Here is a 17,164-nt window from a genome sequence, read left to right as displayed (position 1 = left end):
CTTTATAAGAATGTATTCAAACTATCTCAGAATCTTAACCATATAAAGCCATTGTGCATAACCATTATTTTTTATCCACTAATATTTTAACAGCTTCGGTAGGCAAATCTTATACTTCGCAATTTGTGTTGTGGGAATAAATGGTATTATTTTGCTAGCTTTGCAAAGAGTACTATATTGGTGACACTGTATATAATAATAGTCGATTTTGAAAATATTGTAAGGAAATGTTTTATCAACTCTGTATAAGCCAATGATAAAAAAAACAAGCTTTGACCTATTTTTTTTTTTTTTTATATCTCAACATGATTTGATCTCTAGTAGAGAATTGTTTCATCGACAGTAGTACCACATCTATTATTTTTTTTTATTTGAACAAAAAAAATAATTTTGAAATTAATTTGAATCTAGTTCTGATCCAAATGTTTTTCATTTTACTATAGTGCCTTCCAGAGAAGAAAACTTAGCATCTGTACAGAGAATTCTGGGAGAAATATTACAAGACCACAAATATCATCCAATGGTTGTTTCTGACTTAATTGATTTGGTAAGAACTGTTATAGATATAAAAAAAATTGAGAGTTTTTTTCTAGCTTTATGACATAAACTTCAAAGCTTTGATCAAATTCAATGAAAATTTAGTGACTGGTTTATATCTATAAAAATAAGCTTCCTTTAGTTTTTTTAATAAATTTATTATATGACATTGAGGAGTTATGGAACTTTATTCATTGAAAAAGCGACGACATAACATGCACTCATGGCATAGCTCTTTATTGATTATGATTTAAATTTCTTTTTATTTTTGATGCAATAATATGCAGGATCTTGTGTGACTTGAATTAATGGCAGACAAATTTGCATACAAGAGTAAATACGTCTATTTTCAAATAAGTAGAAATTAGATATTTGTATAATGGATATTTTACACTGTTTTCTTCTATTTATAGTTGGATAGTGCACTGAAGAGACTTCACACCCAAGATAACAATCGACAGATTAGTTTAGTGACGGACCACCTCCTACACAGTAAACCTGGTCTTGATTTACTGAAATTGCTGGGATTTCATTTCCAAGCCAAAGCTGAAGATATTATGCAACCATATGTGGTTTATCCACATTGGAATAAAGATGAACTACTGATCCCAGTTTATGATGCTCTCAGATCTATTATGGGTAAAAATTTATACGTAAAATGGAACTATATCAAATGTATAATTCTTGATATGAAGGCAAGCAAGCAACTGTTAATTGATGAATAAGTTTTTTAACATTTTTATCATTTCAAGTGAACTGAGTTAGGAGTTATGTCCAATGGTCAAAATGGTTGATTTTCTTATTTTGCTTAAACCAGATTTATAAACATGTGAAAAATGTAAAATTGTTCAGAAAACAACATTATCTGCAGTCTTACAGTCATTATAATAACTAAAACGGGTTAAGTTTGGTTTATTTAGGAAGAAATTCGTACATTTTAAACTATTTTTTTTGGCAAAGGGAAATAACTTTCAATCAAATTATGTCAAATCAAAACATTTATCATGGTATATTTTTGTTTTTATTTATATAGAACATTTCCCTAGTCAGAGTTTTTTCTTGTTTGGTTTATTTACAAACTTGATAACAATTTTATACCCTTTGCCTCAAATGAAATTTATTTTGCATCTTCAGGTTGTTACAGCTAATATAGATAAACAGTTCTTTGAAATTATTATTTTTCAGATATATCGGAAGACAAAGACTGTACACAAGCTTTACATGACATACTACCTGCACCACAGGAACAAATATCACTCTTTGTTGACCTGGTAGGTAATAAGTTATCTCCACTTTGTTGTCCTGTTAGGTAATGAGTTATCTCCACTTTGTTGTCCTTGTAGGTAATGAGTTACCTCCACTTTATTATGCTGGTAAGTAATGAGTTATCCCCACTTTGTTGTCCTTGTATGTAATGAGTTATCTCCACTTTGTTGTCCTGGTATGTAATGAGTTATCTCCACTTTGTTGTGCTGGTAAGTAATGAGTTATCTCTACTTTGTTGTCCTGGTAGGTATTGAGTTATCTCCATTTTGTTGTCCTGGAAGGTAATGAGTTATCTCCACTTTGTTGTGCTGGTTAGTAATGAGTTATCTCCTCTTTGTTGTTCTGGTAGGTAATGAGTTATCTCCACTTTGTTGTCCTGGTAGGTAATGAGTTATCTCAACTTTGTTGTCCTGCTATGTAATGAGTTATCTCGACTTTGTTGTCCTGGTATGTAATGAGTTAGCTCCAAAAGCTCTGTTTTGAAAATATTATACCGTAGATTGCCTGTGTGAACACTTTTTACTTGATAAATTTAGTTTGTTCACACTATCTTTATGGCATTTTGCATTGTAATGGCAGAAAACTTTTCATGATATGATGTGTAATTCAATTACACAAAATTCCTACATCCACTTGACAAAGCAAATAATTAATTAATAATTGTTAAAATATTTGAATTAATTGCTCAAAATTTAAAAATTGACATGTTTTTTTAACCTCTTAATTGGAGAATTGGATTTCATTGGTGTTAATTTTTATGAGTTTTTATTTAATAAATTCAAAAAAAAATTAAAACAGAAAGTAATATCAAACATCAAAGTAGACCATGTGATATAGGTACTACTAAACATATTTGCTTTAGATATCAGCTCCCCCCCCCTTTTTATGGAATTGACACTTTTGTCATTGATGATCATTTTGAATACTAATTTTATTATATCTCTAACTAAAGCATGTTGAATCCTGAATTATTACACTTTAGTTGATGAATATCAAATGATAGTCAAGAACTGTATTCAACTTTTTTACATATACATTTTCACTTAAGATACCAAAGTATAGTAGTAACTCGATTTAATGTTTGCAGCTTGCCATTACAAAGCATGCACCAGAGATACAACTAAAAGTGTCTGACTTGTCTGTGCGCCCATTATGGCAAAATGTGAAGGCCAGGAAAGTGCTGATGAACTCTGGTTTTCATCAGATTGGTATGATCCTTAACTTCAACAGGACTCCATTATACAGGTAATATCTTACAATATACCTTTACAATAATTTCAATGTTATACATGCAGGTAGAGTCTTCATCAAAAACTTTAATCGGATATGGGATGAAGAAGTTCCTGAACAAACTAGTTTATTTCTTAGTTATTGTCTCATCAACTAGAAATGTTCTGCAAAATTAGGATTTTGAAATACAGGGCATGAACACTGAAATGTGTGTTGGTGTGAGCAGGGCATGAACACTGAAATGTGTGTTGGTGTGAGCAGAGCATGGACACTGAAATGTGTGTTGGTGTGAGCAGGGAATGAACACTGAAATGTGTGTTGGTGTGAGCAGAGCATGAACACTGAAATGTTTGTTGGTGTGAGCAGGTCATGAACACTGAAATGTGTGTTGGTGTGAGCAGGGCATGAACACTTTAATGTGTGTTGGTGTGAGCAGAGCATGAACACTGAAATGTGTGTTGGTGAGAGCAGAGCATGAACACTGAAATGTGTGTTGGTGTGAGCAGAGCATGAACACTGAAATGTGTGTTGGTGAGAGCAGAGCATGAACACTGAAATGTGTGTTGGTGTGAGCAGAGCATGAACACTGAAATGTGTGTTGGTGTGAGCAGAGCATGAACACTGAAATGTGTGTTGGTGTGAGCAGAGCATGAACACTGAAATGTGTGTTGGTGTGAGCAGGGCATGGTGATCTACTTTTTTATCTCAATAAGTAATGAAAAGTAGAAGAAACAAACACATTGAAAAACAGTCCAGAAAAAATTTCTAACGCTAGGAGATACAGTGACAAAGAATTTTACAAATACTATTAGTAAACCTACAAAATTCAAACATTCTTGTATGGTTTTGGTCGTAACATAATTTTCAGTGTAGATTATTTCTTTCAGACGACTTATGACATCAGTTCTACAGTTTTTCCTGGCTGTAAGCGCACACAAGAGTCAAGTGCTATTGTATAGGTTAGATGTCAACTTATTAGGAAAGCCAAGTATTTCTAAGGTAGATATATTGTCATTTGGCAAAATCTTTATTTAACTTTGATGCATAATTTTTTCTGACATTTTCATAGCACTCTGAGGACAATATTAAGCAGACATGACTTGAATTGATGATTTATCCCTATGTTAAATGAAAATTCTAATGCAATTTGTATGTAACAATTTTTTTCATTGGCTAAAAGTTGCCGTCAAATCCACAGTTGACCAGGCGTAACTAAGGATGAACCCGCCATTTTGAATTGTTGAATCAACAACTGTTCGATTACTACTATATAATTGAAAATAAAACAACACCTATCTCAAATTCGCCATTTTAATGTTATTTTATCCGAATTTGAATCGTACAGGTAAAGTAATAATCTCCAGTTTGTAAGTTTTCATTTGTATGGCGTCACGTTTAGCCATGACGTCTTTGCGCCAAAATCATTCATGAAGTTTCACAGATTTTTTTTATTTGTCAAATTTAGACCTTTTTTCAAGTTTTATCGTATTATTTCTTTTTGTAATGCATTAGAATCAGAATAACAGTACTAAAGTTGAAGAGTTGCCACCGTCAATTTTGATTTGACGGTCTCAAATCTCCGTTTTACTGTCTCCGATAGGCGTCTCCAGTAAAACTGCATTTGCAACCATCAAATCTACAATTGACGGTGGCAACACTTCAACTACAGTACTGTTATTCCTTAAATATAATAATTGCTATAAGTTCATGTATTATGCTTTTTTAAAATTCTTCTAGTACTTTCAGTCATGCAATATCCAACAAGAAAGAAATGTTTTTCATTGAGTTATGAAATAGCTAAGAATATTTATATAAATTGTAGAAATTTTTGAAAATTGAAGTTTTATATTTTTATTTCTAGAGTTCTCAGTTTATAGAAGCTGGAAAATTGCCATCACTTACGCCACTGATTCTCCCCAGAAATCAGGTTTGTTAATAAAAACTAAAAATTTTGTTCTTTCAATGTATATGGGTCATAGAAAATTTCCTGCTCTGTTGCAAAAAAAGTAAACCATATCATTAACTATAGAACAAATAAGAGAAGACACCAATTGGTCCAATAAAAGCAGACAACACATTTGCTTAAAGAAAAACAAGGAAAAGACCAACAACAAGAACAAAACATGTCATAGAAACTAAAGATTTAGCTACATTAACTTCACCAATAATCAGGTGCTCCAGAAGAGAAAGCAGTTTGTGCTCCTCCACACGTGGCACCAAATAATATATACCCATCAAATCCCTGACAATATATTTTTTGAGAAATATGCCTGGCTACCAAGAAGTTAAAAAAATAGTAACATTGAAAGTTTCTAAATTAAAGAAATTTCCAAAGTTGTTGTTACTTTTTATATACTGGTGCAATATTTGTTTGCCAATGTAATTGTGAAAATATTTATCTGTATAATGCAGCCAACAATATTGCTTAATCTATAATTTAAATCAAATGATACAGTTGAGGATGAGCACACCTTGGCTGAGTCGAGCAGAAAGAACTGAGGAAATGGATGAAAAAATCAAGTTGGCAAGGAGGTATTTACATACTGTGTATTCATTTATTTTCAAGGGATTCAATTGTCATGAATTTAGAAACAATTAAATTTTCTTAGATATTAGATTTTATGGTTTTGTATGGTTTTGTATGAAAATAAGAAGATGTGGTATAATTGCCTGTGAGACAACACTCCACTGTAGACCAATAGGTGTATTTACACTTGTTTGCAAATTTGTTCATCCATTACTTAAAATCACACACAAGTTCTCTTAAATTTGACAACACAAATTAAAAAAGTTGACGTCATAAATAAAAAGTTATCGTTACTTGAAGTCAGAAGATTATTCAGAGCTGATCTAAGGTCATTCTAAGACAATATTCAGCTAATTACTGAAAGTGTTAAAACAATTATTGACAATATTCAGCTAATTACTGAAAGTGTTAAAACAATTATTGACAATATTCAGCTAATTACTGAAAGTGTTAAAACAATTATTGACATAGTAGGATAGCAACTATAGGTTGTATAGGTCACCTTTTTAACTCACCTGGCCCGAAGGGCCAAGTGAACTTTTCTCATCACTCTGCGTCCGGCGGCGGCGTCGTCCTCCGTCGTTAGCTTTTACAAAAATCTTCTCCTCTGAAACTACTGGGCCAAATTAAACCAAACTAGGCCACAATCATCATTGGGGTATCTAGTTTAAAAAATGTGTGGCGTGACCTGGCCAACCAACTAAAATGGCCGCCATGGCTAAAAATAGAACATAGGGGTAAAATGTAGATTTTGGCTTATAACTCTGAAACCAAAGCATTTAAAGCAAATCTGACGGGGGTAAAATTGTTTATCAGTTGAAGATCTATCTGCCCTGAAATTTTCAGACAAATCGGACAACCTGTTGTTGGGTTGCTGCTCCTGAATTGGCAATTTTAAGGAAATTATACCGTTTTTAGCTCACCTAGCCCAAAGGGCTAAGTGAGCTTTTCTCATCACTTGGCTTCCGGCGTCCGTCGTCGTTAACTTTTACAAAAATATTCTCCTCTGAAACTACTGGGCCAAATTTAACCAAACTTGACCACAATCATCATTGGGATATCTTCTTTTAAAAATGTGTCCAGTGACCCGGCCAACCAACCAAGATGGCTGCCATGGCTAAAAATAGAACATGGGGTAAAATGTAGATTTTGGCTTATAACTCTGAAACCAAAGCATTTAGAGCAAATCAGACATGGGTAAAATTGTTGATCAAGTGAAGATCTATCTGCCCTAAAATTTTCAGATGAATTGGACAACTGGTTGTTGGGTTGCTGCCCCCCAGTTGGTAATTTTTAAAGAAATTTTGCCGTTTTTGGTTATTATCTTGAATACTATTAAAGATAGAGATAAACTGAAAACAGCAATAATGTTCAGCAAAGTAAGATCTACAAATAAGTGAACATGATCAAAATGGTCAGTTGACCCCTTAATGAGTTATTGCCCTTTATAGTCAATTTTTAACAATTTTCATTAATTTGGTAATTTTTTGTAAATTTTTACCAAATAATTTCCTCCGTTACTAATGGGCAAGGTTCATTATAGATATAATTGTAAGTAGCAAGAACGTTCAGTAAAGTAAGAACTTCAAACACATCACCATCACCAAAACACAATTTTGTCATGAATTCATCTGTGTCCTTTGTTTAATATGCATATAGACCAAGGTGAGCGACACAGGCTCTTAAGAGCCTCTAGTTTGAATTCCTTTAAGTATTTTCTAACTGCATTCTCTGTAGTCTGTGATTGGCACACATATGCCACTATCCAAGTTTATTTGACCTTTATAACTTATTAGGACCTTTATAACTTATTAGGACCTTTATAACTTATTAGGACCTTTATAACTTATTAGGACCTTTATAGCTTATTAGGACTTGTATTTAGCATAGCTTTGCCCCAAATCACTATAATGACAAGAGAAATATATCTGAAGGTAAATTGTCAACTAAGAGAAAAGTTTGAAAATGCTTTCTTTTTTTATCAGATTAAAATAAAATACAAACTTATTTTCTATAAAAAGAAAATAAGTTGATGTTTCTTGATTGCCAATGAGACAGCTATATAATCCACCAAAATTTAAATGAAGTGGAAGGAAGCAGTTATAAGTAACCATACAGTCTACATTTAGATAACTGATATTATGAATGAGGTTTGATATGGTGAAGTCTGCCAGAATATAAATATGTCTTTTACATGGAATTGTTTGAAAAATTCTAGCTATGTTATATTATTCATAAAATTATAAAACTGTTTTTCAGTAAATCCGACCTGAAGGAAAAGTACCATAACTTTGTAGACAGAGCTAAGACCTGGCACCAGATCACTGTGTCAGCTCAGGTAAGATTTTTATTGAATACACTATTTTCAAATTTGCCATAAAAACCTGAATACATTTAGTACAAATTTACCATACTTTTTAGATATCTAAATACATTAAGTTCAAATTTACCTCTGAAACCTGATTAAACTAAGTTCACACTTATCATAGAAATCTTAATACTTTAATTACAAATTTACCATAGATATCTAAATACACTAAGTTCAAATTTACCATAGATTTCGGAATACACTAAGTTTAAATTTACCCCTTTAACATTGTCATATGATGATTAGTCAATAATACTTGCACTACTTGTGGTCAGTAATCTCATATCAGAATATGTATTACCAATGAATAAATGGGATCTTTTAAAAGATTCACTGTCTATAAGTGTACTATAAATCTATTTATTTTTTTGTTGATTTCATAATGATATTTAGGAAATGTGCATAGTGTATGACCTATTTGATTTTAACAGCATTTTTATTATGCCCCACCTACGATAGTAGAGGGGCATTATGTTTTCTGGTCTGTGCGTCCGTTCGTCCGTCCGTCTGTTCGTTCGTTCGTTCGTTCGTCCGTCTGTCCCGCTTCAGGTTAAAGTTTTTGGTCGAGGTAGTTTTTGATGAAGTTGAAGTCCAATCGACTTCAAACTTGGTACACATGTTCCCTATGATATGATCTTTCTAATTTTAATGCCAAATAAGAGATTTTACCCCAATTTCACGGTCCACTGAACATAGAAAATGTTAGTGCAAATTTCAGGTTAAAGTTTTTGGCTTCAGGTTAAAGTTTTTGGTCAAGGTAGTTTTTGATGAAGTTGAAGTCCAATCAACTTGAAACTTAGTATACATGTGCCCTATGATATGATCTTTCTAATTTAAATGCCAAATTAGAGTTTTGACCCCAATTTTACGGTTCACTGAACATAGAAAATGATAGTGCAAATTTCAGGTTAAAGTTTTTGGCTTCAGGTTAAAGTTTTTGGTCAAGGTAGTTTTTGATGAAGTTGAAGTCCAATCAACTTGAAACTTAGTATACATGTGCCCTATGATATGATCTTTCTAATTTAAATGCCAAATTAGAGTTTTGACCCCAATTTTACGGTTCACTGAACATAGAAAATGATAGTGCAAATTTCAGGTTAAAGTTTTTGGTCAAGGTAGTTTTTGATAAAGTAGAAGTCCAATCAACTTGAAACTTAGTATACATGTTCCCTTTGATAAGATCATTCTAATTTTAATGCCAAATTAGAGAATTTATTCCAATTTCACAGTCCTTTAAACATAGAAAATGATAGTGCGAGTGGGGCATCCGTGTACTGTGGACACATTCTTGTTTTCAAGTATTTTTTATAGCATATTGAGTAGAATTAATCAATAGGGAGAAAATGTGTAAAATATAGAGTTTTTCTACATTTAACCTATGTGATGAGATTGTGAGGCATAGTGTGAGGTACAAGCTTTGGACATCACAAAGGCTTAATAGCACAAGAAACTTATAATAAATCCAGGAAAATCTTTCAATATGAATTTAAAACTGCAATTAATATTGATGTATTAAAAGCATATCATGTATTCTAGAAAATATTTAATGCATGAAAAAGAAAGACTTTTCTGTAGTCCTATGTGTTTAAAATATTACTAGTTCTAGATTTTTAGATGAATATTTAGGAAAGGTGAACAGTTTTGATATATGGATATGGATATATAAATTAGAAGTTTCAATATAACTATACACAAGACAGTAAGTCATCAGCCAAAGACAGGTGATCATCTAGGTATCACTGTCCAAACTTAAAAAGAGATCAACAACCATTTCATAGGACGAGTTTAACTATTATTTAAGTCTGTGGTTAACAAATTTGGAAATAAGAAGAAGCAAAAAAAACCAACAACAATACAAAAATAATTAAAGAAAGCATTGGAATACAGCATACTAACTTGGGACAACAGATATGAATTTACAATCATGGTTATGGTTATGGTTAAAAGTTACAAATCTTAACAAATATTTCGTTTTGTTCCAAGGAATACATTTGCTCCATACTTTGTTTGTCAAAATTTTCTTTGCATAAATAACATTTAAGAATTATAGTTATACATTAGAAAAGATAAATTTTAACGGTTCTCATTATTTTGGCTTCTTAAGTCATGCTATTTTGAGAGGTCATAGACAAATGATTGAAAATTATATAATAAGAATACAGAGGTAGCTTTTTGTCGTATAATGTATTTACATTGCTTGTGCTACTTTTGAATTTTAGACAGAGAAAACAGAGGTAAGGGAGATAATTGCATGTTGTTATGCACAACCAAATCATTGTAGAACTGTTTTTTATCATTGCTGTCATTATGAATATACATATCACATGTCATTATAGTCATGATTATAGAAAAAAATATTTAAATTTCTTCTCGGTTTTCTGAAGAACTTTGTTTATAACTTGGACTTTAGATCCCAGGTTTAAATTATAAATTCACTTTTAGTAACATCACAGGCTAAATGAAAGTTTGAAATTGAATTTATTATTATTATGATTTTTTTCAAAGTAATCCGTGTACAACATCTTCAATTTGTTTAAGGGTGTATGCAACTGGTATTTAAAAAAACAACAACATTGAATTCTTTTTCAAAAGGAAATGAATGAAATACATCAAAATTTTGAAAAAAATAAAAAGCCATGAAATGAGGTCTGCTTGCTTGCATTTAGTTACAAGCAATTTAAAGGTTTAAATTTTTTACCAGAAAAATATTTCTCTTGATTTATGACCTTAAATTGGAAGGAAGAAATGAGGGTTTCACTGTATGAAGAAAAAAAACCCATCAGAAATAACAAGAATTTCAAAATATTTTACCATATTAGATAAATATCAGATGTTAGTTTTATAGAATATAAGGTGTTAAATGGTAAAGAATTTTAATAATTAGAAGTAAGAGGTGTTATGAAATAAAAGTTGAAAACCTAAGATACAAATAACGGTAGGTATATGGTTCACAGTAACATGTACTGATGATATTTATGTTGTAAAACAGTCAATAGATTTCAGTTGATAATGCATGCAGGTTTCAATGATTTTCTTAGTTTTAATTTTTGAATCATTCCATTAAAGCTGATTTCTTTAATCCTGCTTTGATGTTGTGAGAAAATCCATTTTTGTATTCAGCATGTTTAAAAATTTAATTTCACATTCATTGCTATAGATGTTTTCTCAGTACATTAATTTTGTTAAAGTTCTACTGTAGTCTTGACAAGAAGTGTTAATCTGTACATGTATTACATTGTATCCATGTAGCTCAATTTGAATTTGTTTTCAATAAAAAATATCTTTATTATATATTAAAAAGTATTTTCAAATGTACTAGTATTCAATATAGGTGTGTAACTGCAGATGAAATGTGATAAAAAGAAGTATTAAAGTAATAGAAATTATCCAATTTTATCAATTTCACAAATTATTACATTTCATGATTTCATGTCATTGTATAATTTCTTTTGAAGTGACTTCATTTCCTCTACCTGTACATAATTGTAGCCTTAATTAGTAGGAAAATCCACCCCATTCTTTGTAAAGATGCAGCCCTGATTATTATCATGAGATGTACCTATATGTACCTATCCTTGTTTAGAAATAAATTATAACAATTAAAACACCCTAGAGTTATAGCCCTTTAGTAAGTAAAATAGTTACATTTTAAAAAAAACTAACCATTAGAGTTAGAATATTTAATTGTTGTTTTGATCGTATTTTATGGTATTTCATTGCCTAACAGCTATAACCAGTGCCCAAATTCATAATTGTGCTAAAATTTCATAAAGACCATCATGCATGCTTCTTGTGATTTTATGATTGATAATCATAAATATTCAATTTTGCATGACATTAACTGATACCAAAACAAACAGCCATCCTGTACATTTTGACTTCATGTTTATTTATATGCAAACACTAATTCATAGTTGAACTGACCTTTATTTGAATAAATGGTGTGTTAAGAATATAGTTGTTTCATTACATATAAATATGAATAGACTGTGGGATATTTTCAATTATCTGAAATACAACACCCTATATTATTGTGTTACAAAATTGGTGTCCATATTCATCCTGTATAAATGATGTCCAAGTACGGTCATATTTAGTAGAGATTATCTGAACTGCCTAGAGGCATCAAAGCTAAATTCATGTACTTCCATTGAAATTTCATACATATTTACTTTGTATGTTTGTTTTTGATCGTGCAATTATTTTTGTTATGATACTACTGAGCAATGGGTTTGATGCAAGTTTGTATTTGATTTTAATTCACCTACTTTTTTGGCTCAATGGCAACACTTAGACAGAAGATAAACATTATAGCAATCATAATGCACCTTTTACTTTGTTGTGGGTATTTTTTCTTGATTTAAGGTATTGTGGATTCATTTATTTTCGTGGATATCAATTTTCGTGGATTGACGAAAACCAGAATTTCCGTGGATAATTGATTTCGTGGTGTTGCCAATATCTGAATACAAAGCCTATAGAAAATATGTATTTCGTTGAATATTTGAATTTGTGGTTCACCTGTACCCACGAAAACCAGGAAAATTAGTATCCAACGAATAATAATGAATTTACAGTATTTCCTGATATTAATTTGATTTTTTAATTTTCATAGTGAATATCTAAAGGTTAAAAAAAATCAAATTTGTTGGATTTTCAACTTTTGAACTCTTTTCTGGAAAAATCTGTATCAGGATTGAAAATTAATATATTTCTGGTAATATATAAATTTGTAAATTAAACCATATTCCAAGGGCCACTGGCTTTCATTGGTATAAGTTTTCCTTCCAAGTTTACTTTGATCAAATTTAAAGTCAGAGTTTAGTTTTCAGATTCTAAGTTGATAGATTTACAATGATATAATTTACTGGAAAGGTGAATCTTTAGGAATTTCAAAACCTAAAGAAGGTCAATTGAGACTGACATCTACAAATCTTTCTTCATTGACTTTTGTCAAGTATGAGAGCATCCTACGTTAAATAGGCCACCCAGACATAACTTGTCTTCCTCATTGAATAATTATATTATATTTTAATGTCCAAATAATAGATGACCTACAATGGCACCAACTTAATGGAAATTGTATTTAGGCGAGCCTCTGACAAAACAATTCAGCTGATCATTGTATGCTATAGTTATTTTTTCTTCTTGATCTGTACGTCAAATTCTAAGTGTCAGACCTAAATTCAGTCATGTTCACATTAAGGTAGTTCGCTTCTCAGTTTCAAAGTAATTAACTTTTTAAAACACTAGTTTATATTGATAGGGGATTAATAAAGGAATCAACAGAGCAAAAAAAATATATAGGTCACCGTGCTTGTTTTCGAGATATTAGCCATTGAAATTTTGGCGGGAAAATATTCTCTCTTGACTTTTCATAGCTTTAGTATTGACATAGTGAAGTTCTCAAAAACTGTTGAAAAGTAATTAAAATCTTATAAGACTTTTACAGATGGCTTATCATTATACATGTTAAAGATGTACAAAAAGAAAAATGGGGGTCACCGGGCAAATTTTTGCAAGGCATTCAAATGGATAAAACCAGAGGATTCCGAAAATCTGACAAAATATCCAAAACGTGACAAGCCAGCTTCCTTAAAGTAACATTTTACTTTAAAATATATTTTGATTTTATATTGGGGTTTATTGAGCAATTTTTAGGATAGATAAACTTTGTAAATATATAGACAGCATTTGTATTATTAATCTTGAAATGAAAATACTGTAAACCAACTTGTTTTGGGGAGCCATTTATATTTGCAAATTTCGCAAGTAGAAAAACAACGCAAATATGTAAAACTTAGATCATTCCTTATTCTACTACTTCAAGTAATTTGGGAATAGCGAAATTAAATCGCTGCAAAACAGGAAAGAGAGGGCTTAATGTGAACTAAAGTATTCACAAAAATAAGTTGGTTTACAGTAATTTATGACTACGAATTTCATCCTTAAAACCTATTTTCAGGATCAGTTTATTTATTTCAGAGTCCGAAGTCTCCAATGTGTAATACTAACATGGGGTTAAAGTTGTAATTGTGAACTCATAAACTTTATATCCAATTACCTAATATGTTTATAGGCAAATGAAGAACTAGCCAAGTATGGGAGACCTAAGTCAACTCCCAACAAGGTCAAAGTTCTACCTGGAGCCTCGGCATCACTTGAAAGAGTTCCTTTGAAGAAGGAGAGATTGATGGTTATTCCAGAGGTGGATCAGAGACGTGATTATGCACACTTTGTATTACAACAAAGACTGAGTAACATTGATGTCAGGCACAAAAATGATGTCATGAAACTTTACTTACCGTACATACAAAGTACTTAGGAAAGACATAAATGAGGGTCTAGTGGAATTTACAGAATTATAGAGAATCTAAGGGGGATAAAATTTAAATCAAAGAAATTGAAAAAAAAAGAATTGAAAAAATGGCTATAAAATATATTTGAGTGAATACAGAGATGAGGACGTCCCATCTAGACCCTGATTGATGACATTTATAGAAAAGAAAGGATATTGACTACTTTCTAAGGCAACATTTTTTATTTAAATTTTCAATCTATAGCAGGTAAAATTAGAAGCAAAATAATGGAAGATATGATTATTTTTTTTAATAAATGACACTCTTGTTTTTGAACATAATTTTCTAAATAAATGACAAAGTGTTTTTGTTAAGTGCTGTTTTTGTTTTTTGTTTGTTGATAATACAAGTATGTGTTTTGTTTGTTGATAATACAAGTATGTTTTTTGTTTGTTGATAATACAAGTATGTTTTTTGTTTGTTGATAATACAAGTATGTTTTTTGTTTGATTCATTTACTTTGATTCATTCCTTTTATTGACTAAATTGGGACTTTTCAGTGAAAAACAACAAAATTTGTTAACATTTATTAAAAGTTCATGCATGTCCAATACAAAATAACCTTGTGTTGCAAGCACTAGATCCTGGAAAAATGACCTCCACTCAGGATAATAAAACTCATTCTCAATGATCATTTGCACTCGATTTAAAAAAAATATTATGAAATAAAATAATAGTAAAATATATTTATATGTTCAAACTGTGATATTGTCTTTGACACACTGCTGTTGGTTTTTGTTTGTTTTGAAAAATGTTGTCCATTTCAATTGTCCTTAGAAGTGATTTTTTTTTATATAGATTTACTAATACTGACCAATATGGAAACTTTTTTGACCACATTTTATGTAATATAAAGTGTTTAGCTTGTATTGTAAATTTTATTTTTTATATGTTCAGAAGATTCTGGTACAGTAGTATAATTCTCAATTTACAAAAATTTAATCCCATGAAAATTAATAAATCCACAGTAAGTTGTTTTTTCAAACTTCTCAATGAAAGATAAAACATGCTTTTTTGATTGAAAAGAGCTGAATCCTAAATTGAAAAAAATAAAACAAACATAATTATGTGTAAAAGTATATCTGTGAAACACCCAACCAAACTTGGTGCCAATGGGGATACCAGATGACAAAATCTCTGACACAGTACACATCTTGAGAAGACTTATTCCCCAATAAACATCTCACACATATGGTAACATTGAATTAAGTTACTGTTAAATTTTTTCCCCCAACATACAATAGATGTGGCTGCAATAAGCTTTCCAGTCTATGTGTCTATCCCATAATGGGTTGAAGTTTTTTTTTAAGGTAGTCTCCCATAAAGTTGTGCTCAAATCAACTTGAAACAAGCACACATGTTCAAAACGATGTGAACTGATTAAATATTTGCCTGATTTGGAAGGGGCTATTTACCAAGATTTAACAGTTCCCTGAACATTGAATTTTGATGGAGAAGCCTTAGCATGTTGTTCCATGGACACATGTTCTTTATTAAGTTGTCTTTGCATCATTCACTTGTTTTTTGTTCTAATTATATTAACTATAAGTATTATTTTTTTGTTTAGTTTTGTTATGTAAAGTTTTATTTCTACTACTGTTATCTTTATAAAATGATTTATTTTTTACATGACACATTGCGATATAAAAGTATACCAAACCTTTTTGTGTGTTTGATTTTATTTAATATGAATAAATATGTGGGATTTATGGTAGAGACCAGCAACCTAGAGACACAAAAACAAAACACTAACAAGTTTACACCACTTCTTTTAAGTTTGTACACTTTGAAAAGGCAATCTGAGATCCTAGAGTAGAGACTTTTGGTAATTCTAGCCAATGACTTTCACAGAGGAACTATTTTCTTTTCATAAACTTTAGATGCTGTTTGTAAGGTATTACAACAACTGAAATGCATCTTTATCTCAAAAATGGAAGTCTTCAAGGGAGGTGTGTGTTTTGTCTTATTGTACAAACTAATATGAAGAGAAATGATGATGCCATCTTCAACCAATAACCCAAATTCAAAATTAAAATAGCAGGTGCACAACTCTTTGTCATGTAGAAAGACTTGGGCAAGTTAACAAACTAGTTAACACCTAAATGTCAAGCAGCACTGATATTTTTTTAAGGCAAACACAGAAATAACTCAGATATTACAATAACAGGTCAAGCTGTCCTCCAGGAGTAAGTTTTATAGAGTGACAGTGTAGATCCTTTTGTCATTTTAGCTGAAAATGTCCCAGGTAATTAGACTGTCTGAACGACCACAACAAAGCATTGGTATTTAGTGTTATAAAGAATGAAATTCTCATATCTCTCTCAATGTTTATAATAAATACATACACTTATCCTATATATATGTTCCAGACCGTATGAGTATTTGGACCGTACGTGTACGGTCTGGACCGTATGCGTACTTTTTCAAAATACGCATACAGTCGGACCGTACGCGTACGGTCTGACTGATATTAAGAAGTTGGTCAAGCTTATTAGATACAAATGTATATAACAGATCAACATGACTTATATCTCCAATTAATATAAAAAGTTCAACAGCATTTGACATAAAAACTTAATATTTTAACTATTTGAAAAGATCACGCTTATTTAATCTGTTAATCTCCTGTATTTTGCAGGCCGGTAATTCATTAATTGCAGCTCAGTATGCTCATTGAAATTGAAGTTATCGGAAGTAAACATAATGTGGGAGGACAATTGTTTTAGAATATTTATGAACTTTACAAAAGAAATGCAAACGCAAAGGAACATGCATTAACAAAACATGTAAATGTAAAAAATACGACGTTCTCATTAGAAGCAAGTGTCACCTTCGGCCAGAGTAACAAAATAGAATTCACGGATATACAATTAAGCA

The 17,164-nt window shown here is 31.0% G+C and overlaps 1 protein-coding gene across 2 annotated transcripts in view; it reads left to right on the top strand.

The window, feature by feature from the left end:
* LOC139511557 (tetratricopeptide repeat protein 28-like) overlaps positions 1 to 15,950 on the top strand; it is a 28,338-nt gene extending 12,388 nt beyond the window's left edge. The window contains exons 11-20 of one of the 2 annotated variants that reach the window (XM_071298389.1): positions 444 to 547; positions 951 to 1,176; positions 1,723 to 1,808; positions 2,891 to 3,048; positions 3,921 to 4,032; positions 4,895 to 4,960; positions 5,489 to 5,565; positions 7,820 to 7,898; positions 10,148 to 10,162; positions 14,008 to 14,390. In XM_071298389.1, the coding sequence (XP_071154490.1) occupies positions 444 to 547; positions 951 to 1,176; positions 1,723 to 1,808; positions 2,891 to 3,048; positions 3,921 to 4,032; positions 4,895 to 4,960; positions 5,489 to 5,565; positions 7,820 to 7,898; positions 10,148 to 10,162; positions 14,008 to 14,253 (1,169 nt within the window). In that variant the 3' untranslated portion in view covers positions 14,254 to 14,390. Of the gene's footprint in view, positions 1 to 443; positions 548 to 950; positions 1,177 to 1,722; positions 1,809 to 2,890; positions 3,049 to 3,920; positions 4,033 to 4,894; positions 4,961 to 5,488; positions 5,566 to 7,819; positions 7,899 to 10,147; positions 10,163 to 14,007 lie in introns of both variants that reach the window. The other variant, XM_071298390.1, reaches the window with a different exon arrangement.
* Positions 15,951 to 17,164: the final 1,214 nt, after the last annotated feature.

This window comes from Mytilus edulis, chromosome 2 (genome assembly GCF_963676685.1).
Source record: "Mytilus edulis chromosome 2, xbMytEdul2.2, whole genome shotgun sequence".
NCBI classification, from domain to species: domain Eukaryota; kingdom Metazoa; phylum Mollusca; class Bivalvia; order Mytilida; family Mytilidae; genus Mytilus; species Mytilus edulis.
The sequence above is the reverse complement of the archived record's forward strand: the minus strand, read 5'-3'. Positions and strand labels throughout refer to the sequence as shown.